This window comes from Rhea americana, unplaced genomic scaffold, assembly GCF_003343005.1.
Source record: "Rhea americana isolate MKP2758 unplaced genomic scaffold, rheAme1 scaffold_42, whole genome shotgun sequence".
Classification (NCBI taxonomy): Eukaryota; Metazoa; Chordata; class Aves; order Rheiformes; family Rheidae; genus Rhea; species Rhea americana.
The window spans coordinates 6,281,864-6,289,782 of record NW_028186557.1 but is presented as its reverse complement, the minus strand read 5'-3'; the positions used below and the strand labels follow the sequence as shown (position 1 = coordinate 6,289,782).

The window sequence follows — 7,919 nt, the reverse complement described above, 5'->3', positions numbered from 1 at the left end:
GCCGCCCCGACCCCACCGCTCGCGCCGGGCGGTGACGCCGGCGCCGCGTCCCGCAGGCTACGGGGACTCCGGCGGCCACCCCACCGAGAGCGGCTTCACCACCGACGTGCTGGCCCTCTACGACTGGGTGAAAGCGCGGAGCGGCACCAGCGCCGTCATCTTCTGGGGACACTCCTTGGGCACCGGGTCGGTGCGGCGCCGCGCGCCGGCGGACCCGGCACCTGCTGCCGCCTCCGTATTACCATCATCATCGCTATTATTATTTTTGCAGGATAGCAACCAACGCCGCCAGGAAGCTGCAGGAGGACAGAGGTAAGGTCTGGTGCCGGCGCCGGCGGCCCCCGGAGCGAGGCGGGCGGCGGGGATGGGGGCTCCCCGGCTGAGGCCGTGCCCCCCGCCTGCCCTCCCCGCGGCTGCCCYGCTGCCAGGGCTCCAGGTTGACGCTGTGGTCTTGGAGTCGCCCTACACCAACATCCGCGACGCGGCCGCCCACATCCCCATCACCAAGGTGAGGAGCGACCYGCTGGGCCRGGGCCCGGGGCTGCRGGRGGAGGAGGAGGAGGAGGAGGGGGGCAGGTGCCACTGCAAGCCCCTGGGTTTGCCCCGGGCTCGGCCGCTAGCTTTGCTGCCTGCCACAGATTTACCGCCGCTTCCCGGGCTTCGAGTACCTCATCCTGGATTCGATGGCTCTGGGTGACATGTTCTTCCGCAGCGACGAGAAGTGAGTGCCTGGGCGGCCATGCTTGCTCACAGAGGTGGTGGAGGTGGTGGTGGTGGAGGTGGTGTTGATGGTGGTGGTGGTGGAGGTTGTGATGGTGTTGGTGGTGGTGGAGGTGGAGGTAGTGGCAGTGGAGGTGGTGATGGTGATGGAGGTGGTGGTAGTGGTGGAGTTGGTGGTGGAGGTGGTGGTGATGGAGGTGGTGGAGGTGTTGATGGTGGCGGAGGTGGTGGTGGTGTTGGTGGTGGAGGTGGCAGAGGTGGTGGTGGTGATGGAGGTGGTGGAGGTGGTGGTAGTGGTGGAGGTGGTGGTGGAGGTGGTGGTGATGGAGGTGATGGTGGTGGAGGTGGTGGTGGTGTTGATGGTGGTGATGGAGGTGGTGGAGGTTGTGTGTCGGGCCGGCGCCCGGCACCACGCTTGCCGCCCCCCACAGTGTGAAGTTGCTGTCCTGCCCGCTGCTCATCCTGCACGCCGAGGACGACGCCGTCCTGCCCCCGCAGCTGGGCCGCAAGGTCAGCGCCGGCGCYGCCGGGAAGGCTGGCGAGGGGGGGTTTGGGTCTGGGCCGGCGGCCGCCCCCGCCGACCCGGCCGCCTCCTCCCCGGCAGCTCTTCGAGGCCGCGCGCGGCGCCTACGCCGACGAGAGCAAGGTGAAGTTCGTCACCTTCCCCGCGGAGCTGGGCCTGGGCCACGACTACATCTCCTCCAACCCGGAGCTGCCCGGCCTCGTCAAGTAGGCGCCGCGGCCCGGCCCGGCCCGGCCCGGCCCCGCCCCGCCCCGCCGCGCCGCGGGCAGGGAGCAGGCGGCGGCCGGCGGTGAGCAAGCGTTAGGTTTATTCCGTCTTGTTGCAGAGACTTCTTGAACATCGAGTGACGCCACGGGCAGAGCGAACGCGCCGCCTCCCCCAGGACTCGCCGCGGCGCAGAACCTCCTCCGGGGATGTAATAAAAAAAAAAAGGGGGGGGGAAAAAAAACCCTATCGCGAGACTTTCCAACCCACCTGCTGCCTTGGGGGTGCCGCTGCGGGTTGCTCCCGTCCGGCCCACCACGAGCTGGGGCCGGGCGCGAGCCGGGCGTTGGAACGGTTTCGCTTTCTGTGCCCCGTGCGAGTTAATAAAAAAGAACAAAAAAAAAAGAGAAAAAAAAAGAAAAATCCTCCCCCCCCCCTTAGAAAAGCCGGCGGCGACAGGAGAGCGGCCGGGGGCTACGCGGCGGCCTGGTCCTCGGCGCCGTCGCGGGGCGCGTTGGGCGGCGGGATCTTCAGGTCCGACGGCTCCACGCCCCAGATGTCCCGGGCGTACTCCTTGATGGTCCTGTCGCTGGAGAACTTGCCCGAGGAGGCGATGTTCCTGATGACCGTCCTGGTCCACTCCTTGGCGTCCTGCGAGGCGGCGGCGGGGGGGGCCCCGGCGCGGGTCAGCACGCGCCGCGCCGCGCCGAGCCCCGGCCCGTCGCCCCCCGCGCCGCGGTACGCCCCGGCCCCGCACTCACCACGTAGAGCTCGCTGACCTTCTCCTGGCATTTGACGTAAGCCTCGTAATCCGCAAAAACTTTAAACCTGCCGCGGCAAAGCAAGGGCGGGCTAGGGGCAGCGGCCGCGCGCGGGGGGCGGACGCCGGCTCGGGCGCTTGGGCCACGCTCTGCCCAGCGCGAACGCGTCAAGCCCCCAAGGCAGGAACCGCCCGGGGCCGTGCTCGGCGGGGGCTTTGGCTGCCGGGGGCTGGGAACGCGACGGAGAGACCTGCCCTGGGGCCAGAGGGACCGAGCCTCACCGGTCGTGGTGGAACAGCATGTTCACCACGTCTCTGAAGAGCTCGGGCTCCTTGGGCGAGAAGAAGCCGCTCTTGATCTGGTCGATGGCCTGCTTGAGCTCGGGGAGCTTCTCGTAGTACTCCTGGGCGTTGTACCTGGGGGCAAGGACACCGTCGGACCTCCACGCCCCGGCGGGCCCGGCGGCGGCTCCGGCGCCCGCGTCCCCTGCCCTCACCCCTTGCGGTCCAGCTCCGCGACGTCCTCCACCCTCATGCCGAAGATGAACAAGTTCTCCTCTCCGGCCTCCTCGGCCATTTCCACGTTGGCTCCGTCCATGGTGCCAATGGTGAGCGCCCCGTTGAGCATGAATTTCATGTTGCCCGTACCCGACGCTTCGGTGCCCGCCGTGGAGATCTGCTCGGACAGGTCTGTGGCAGGAATCACTGCCAAGAAAACACACGGAAAGGGGTTTGTGGTCATCGGTGCTGGATCACAGCAGTGTTGGGAGCAGCCTGGCCACGGGCCCAGCCTCGGCGACGCTGCCGGCAGCGCCCTTCTGCAACGCCGGCCACGGCGGTGGCCAACTGCCCTTGGGGGCTCGTGCTGCCCGGCGGCTGCTGTGGGCTGAGGGGTGCCACGGGGAGCTCCCTGCTAGGTCCACCAGACAAAGCAATAAACGCTCCCAGAAAAGGTGAATTTGAAGCTTTATCGATTTAGCCGGGCGACCTGCAACTCCTGCTAGTTGCGAGGGGATGTCCTTGTATGATCTGAAGCTCTGCTAGGAGGTCTCTGATAAGAGATCGCTCCTCTCTGTGGGTCTGAAACACGATCGGCTTTAGGATGGTTCTATTATTTCAGCTCTACCTTCTGATCCACCTCTGCCTCTCTGCCCAGGGAGATGCGGCCCCCAGATAGCACGAGACATTTTAGCTTCCTCAACGTGCCCGATGACGTTACAGCTCTGGGGCAACAACCCATGCAGGAGCCTTGGTTTGGTTTTAAACAAGGCGGAAAAGGCCGAGTGCTAATGCCAGCTCGTTGGGCCAAGTTAAAGCAGATCACATCCATAGCTCCAGCTCCTCCGAGCGAGGCATCTGCTCCCCGGCTGCTTGGTATATACTCATGCGGAGCAAAATTTGCACAAACAAACCCAAACCCAATGCTGAGAGCTGYGCTGAACGACATTAGAGCCGCTGCTTTATAACGCTGAAGCGCCGAGCTGTGCTGGGGAGCGGCTGCGAGGCTGATGCCTTCTCCCCAGACACCACCCCAGGGCGCGCTACCTTTCTCTGCCAGCGAGACTCTGTAGTTCTCCAAGAAGATGACCTTCAGCTTGCTTCCCACCACAGGGTCGTTGTTCACCACGTGTGCCACAGCGTTAATGAGCCTGATGATCATCTTAGCCATGTRATAGCCTGGGGCAGCCTAGGAGAAAAGCTTTTCCTGAGGACCCCCTTGCTTCCATGTGTCTGGGTTGGGACTGCTTGGTCCTGCTCCCACCGCCCATGCAACCACACGTTGCACCTTCTGCCCGGCCCACCCACCTGCCAGCACAAAACCTTTTGGGGCTTGTACAGCTCCAGGCAATAGGCTCTCACCCGGGCTGAAGCCACCAAGTGCTGCCCCAGCATTTCCCAGGTGGGCTTAAGGCATACATCCCCAGAAGGACGTCTCCCTTAGGACATCTCCGTGGGCTTCCTCCAAAGTGCCTGAATTCCCCATCTGACTTACTTTGCCTCCAATGATGACTGTCCTGGGCACAAAGAGCTTCGCAGGGTCCCTCCGGATGCCTGGGGAAGAGGGAAGCGCTGGTGTCACCTGCTGTCTTAACTACAGCTCCAAGGGGGCTCGTGCACCCCCGGGGCAGCCCGTCCCCTCCAGGCATACGGCGCAGCTTACGGTTGTACATGGTGATGATGTGCAGGCAGTTCATCAGCTGCCGCTTGTACTCGTGGATCCGCTTGACGTGCACGTCGAACATGGACGAGGGGTTGATCTTCACCTTGTACTCCTTCTCGAGGAAGAGCGCGAACTTCACCTTGTTCTCCTGGCGAGGGAGGCGGCGCGTTAGGATCCGCACGGCCCGGCCCGCGCCACCCCGCGCCACCCCGCACCCCTCACCTGCTTCACTTTGGACACCTCCCGGATGAAGACGTCGTCGTTCACAAACGCGTGCAGCTTGGTGAGCTGGCTCAGGTCCTTCACGTAGTCCTCCCCTATTTTCTGCAAGAAGAGCCCGGGCCGGCGCTGAGCGCGAGGACCCGGGCAGCCGCGGTCGCCCGGCGCGCCGCTCTGATCCGCCGCAGCCGGCGCCTTCTACATCAGCAATTTGGAGGTGGTGGGAAAGCACTCGGAGGAGACGTGAACCGGGTTCGGCCATTTGAGAGACCTAAATGCTCRCGCCAAGACTCGGCGGCACGGGCGCGGGCTCCTTTCGGAGTCAGCCCCTCTGCGAAGGCGGCCCACGGACCCTCCCCAGCCTCCCCGAGGCGGGTACCTCCGCGATGAGCTCTGCCAGCCCCGGGTTGCAGAGCAGCAGCCAGCGCCGCGGGGTGATGCCGTTGGTCTTGTTCTGAAACTTCTCCGGCTCCAGCTCAGCAAAGTCCTTGAAGCTGAGAGTGCAGAGGGTGATTGCTTTACGTTGCTGCGCCCACGGGGCCAGAAACGGCTGAAACGCCTTCCTCCACGGCGAGGAACGCGACGTCAGGCTCCAGCTCAAAGCCCGGCCCCTTCCCGCTCGGATCTCCAGCCCTGGCCCAGCGTAGGGGACCTCATGCCATCGTCTCCTCCCACCCCGCGGCCTTCCCCGTGCCCTGCTCACACTTGGGTCTTGACTATTTCTGAGTGGATCTTGGCCACGCCGTTGACGGCGTGGGAGCCGACGATGCAGAGATGGGCCATGTTGATCCTCTTGGTGCCTCCTTCCTCTATGAGGGACATCCTCCGCAGCCGCTCGACGTCGTTGGGGAAGAGGGCCACGATGCGCTGTGGGGTGCCAGACGGGCCAGGCGGTCAGCACTGCCGGCGCCAAGATCCGTCTGTTTGCTAACAACGCTCAGGCCACAGCCCGATGCCTGATCCCAGCTCGGAGTGAGGGCTGGAGAGCTGGACCCAGCCCTGGAGGTGAGCGAAGGACCCGTCTGCTAGCGCGCAAGGCCAGAAGACGAGGACGTGGGCTTCGGAGCAGCAGGACTTGCCCTGACGTTTCCCTGCCATCCCATGGACAAGGGTCCCATGGGGAGGCTTGCACCAGGTGAAGGTCAGGCAGGGAATCGCAGGACGATCCATCCCACCCCAGATCAACAGTGGGGTGCTTGGGTCTGGGAGACGCTGCGGGACGACTGCGCCCCTCCGTCCCCAGAGCTGCTCCCRTCTCCCAAGGGGCTGCATCTCCAGGACTTGTCGACGGGCCAAGTCCTTCGARACAGCCGCTAGCTGCAGGACGGGAACACACCGGCAGGGAGGACTTCCCACCACCTTGCCTGCTTCCTGCACTCCTTGGAATAGCCACCAGCACCCTCCAGCCACAAACCAGCCTGGGTCCAGTCTGTCCACCACACTCAGCCTTGGGCAACGCGCACTGTCCCCGTCACCCTGCCGGAGCGGGCTCCTGCGCAGCGCCAGGGCACTTACGTCCAGGTGCCACTGGTTGATCTCGTAGATGATCTGCAGGTGTCTGGGGAGCAGCTTCTCCATCAGGTCCACCGGCCAGCGCTCCAGGGCTTCGGGAAGCACCGTGTGGTTCGTGTAGGCGAACGTCTGCTTGGTGATGTCCCAGGCCTGCCGTTCGGGAGAGCGAGCGGTCAGCGGCACGGGGAGAGACCGTGCTGGAGGCCACCGTGCTGGAGGTGGCTTTGCCCAGCCGCCGGCGTTGCTCAGGCTCAGCCCCCTCGAGCCGGGGCACTTGGAGCAGGCTTGGTCCTGCAGGGCRCGTGACTCATTTCTTTGCAGAAAAGGAGGTGTGTGCCCAAGTCGATACCGGCTAAACCCAACCTCAGCTGCTCCAAATCACTCTACGGGCCAGTAGCAGCTACAACACTGGTTCCCCAGCTCCCGCTCTGCTCACAGGAGGGAGCGCGGGGTTACCCATGGGTGCTGCATGCTGCTGCTCTTCAGCCACCCGCAAGCTCGGTGTCTCCTGGCTGCCTTCGCGCCAGCTCTGCAAACGGCAGCAGGGCTGCCGGCTGCCCAGGGGCCTTCGCCGGAGCCCTGCCGCTCCCGGGGGCCGCGGAGGGAACGCTCGGACCGCGCGGCTGCGAGGACGCGGCGCCCGGCGTCGGYGTCGGCCCGAAAGCCCGGCTAACTCTCCTCCAAACCTTGTTCCAAGGCAGCTTTTCAATATCCACAAAAATCCTCATGAGCTCCGGGATCGCCATGGCGGGGTGCGTGTCGTTGAGCTGGATGGCGACCTGCGGAGAGCGCGGGTGAGCGCCCGGGCCGCAGGCTTCGCGCCGCAGCGGAGCCGGCCGCGCGCGGGGCGCCGCCGACCTGCTCAGGGAAGGAATCGAAGACGGTCCGGACGCTCTCCGTGCTCCCGAATTTGGAGGCTTTGAAGCGGCGGATGATGTCCTGGAGGGTGGCAGCCACCACGAAGTACTCCTGCTTCAGCCGCAGCTCCTTGCCCTCGAAGAACTGCAGGCGAGAGGCGGGTTGAACGTCCCGCTGGCAAAACCCAGCGGCCCGAGACGGGCGGCTCCCGCTCCGGGAGCGCCGCGACTCACGTTGTCGTTGGGGTAGAGCACGCGCGAGATGTTTTCCGCCAGGTTCCTGTCCAGCACGGCCTGGATGTAATCTCCGACGTTGACTGAGGAAGAGGAGCGGGAGGGCGTCGGYGCGGCCGCCGCCGGCCCGCGGAGCGCCCTGGCCCCCTCCGGCCCCCGGCGCCACTCACAGTCGCGGAGGTTGAAGTCGTTGGGCGCCCGCGCCGACCACAGCCGCATCGTGTTGACGGTGTTGTTCATGTACCCGGGCACGGGGGTGTCGTAGGGCAGAGCCAGCACCACCTGGGACGCACGGGGAGGGCAGCGCGGGCCGGCCGGCAGCGTTCCCGCGGGGGCAGAGCCAGCGCCGCCGCCGCAGCCTTCCCACGCGCCCGAGCCGGCGAGCACGGGAATGCAGGAGCGGGTCGCAAGCGAGCGCGGGAGCGGGTTGCAAGCGGGAGCGGGTTGCAAGCGAGCGCGGGAGTGGGTTGCAAGCGGGAGCGGGTTGCAAGTGAGCACGGGAGCAGGTTGCAAGCGGGAGCAGGTTACAAGCGGGAGCGGGTTGCAGGCGAGCACGGCGAGAAGCGGCGCCGGCCCCTACCTGCGTGTCGACCCACTTGGCGCCGCCGGGGCCGTGCTCCACCCTGCCGTAGAAGTGCACGGGCAGCATGTACTCGGGACGCGCTTTCTCCCAGGGGTTGCCGTGCCGCAGCCAGTCGTCGGCCTCCTCCACCTGCCGCCGGGAGCACC

At 65.8% G+C, this 7,919-nt stretch overlaps 2 protein-coding genes across 2 annotated transcripts in view; one reads left to right on the top strand and one right to left on the bottom strand.

Annotated features, from left to right (window-relative positions):
• The window catches only part of ABHD12B (abhydrolase domain containing 12B), a 2,961-nt gene extending 1,270 nt beyond the window's left edge, over nt 1-1,691 (top strand). The window contains exons 2-8 of the mRNA XM_085314986.1: nt 6-186; nt 272-312; nt 429-508; nt 639-721; nt 1,152-1,230; nt 1,325-1,449; nt 1,569-1,691. Coding sequence (XP_085171112.1) covers nt 6-186; nt 272-312; nt 429-508; nt 639-721; nt 1,152-1,230; nt 1,325-1,449; nt 1,569-1,590 — 611 coding nt within the window. The 3' untranslated portion in view covers nt 1,591-1,691. The remainder of the gene's footprint in view (nt 1-5; nt 187-271; nt 313-428; nt 509-638; nt 722-1,151; nt 1,231-1,324; nt 1,450-1,568) is intronic.
• Nucleotides 1,529-7,919, bottom strand: part of PYGL (glycogen phosphorylase L) — a 10,361-nt gene continuing 3,970 nt past the window's right edge. Inside the window, exons 6-21 of the mRNA XM_085314985.1 lie at nt 7,771-7,902; nt 7,361-7,472; nt 7,191-7,273; nt 6,958-7,101; nt 6,786-6,878; nt 6,103-6,249; nt 5,291-5,454; nt 4,967-5,081; nt 4,591-4,692; nt 4,369-4,516; nt 4,201-4,259; nt 3,753-3,894; nt 2,705-2,912; nt 2,490-2,624; nt 2,209-2,275; nt 1,529-2,098 (exon numbers count right to left, since the gene is read on the bottom strand). Coding sequence (XP_085171111.1) covers nt 1,922-2,098; nt 2,209-2,275; nt 2,490-2,624; nt 2,705-2,912; nt 3,753-3,894; nt 4,201-4,259; nt 4,369-4,516; nt 4,591-4,692; nt 4,967-5,081; nt 5,291-5,454; nt 6,103-6,249; nt 6,786-6,878; nt 6,958-7,101; nt 7,191-7,273; nt 7,361-7,472; nt 7,771-7,902 — 2,028 coding nt within the window. The 3' untranslated portion in view covers nt 1,529-1,921. The remainder of the gene's footprint in view (nt 2,099-2,208; nt 2,276-2,489; nt 2,625-2,704; nt 2,913-3,752; nt 3,895-4,200; nt 4,260-4,368; nt 4,517-4,590; nt 4,693-4,966; nt 5,082-5,290; nt 5,455-6,102; nt 6,250-6,785; nt 6,879-6,957; nt 7,102-7,190; nt 7,274-7,360; nt 7,473-7,770; nt 7,903-7,919) is intronic.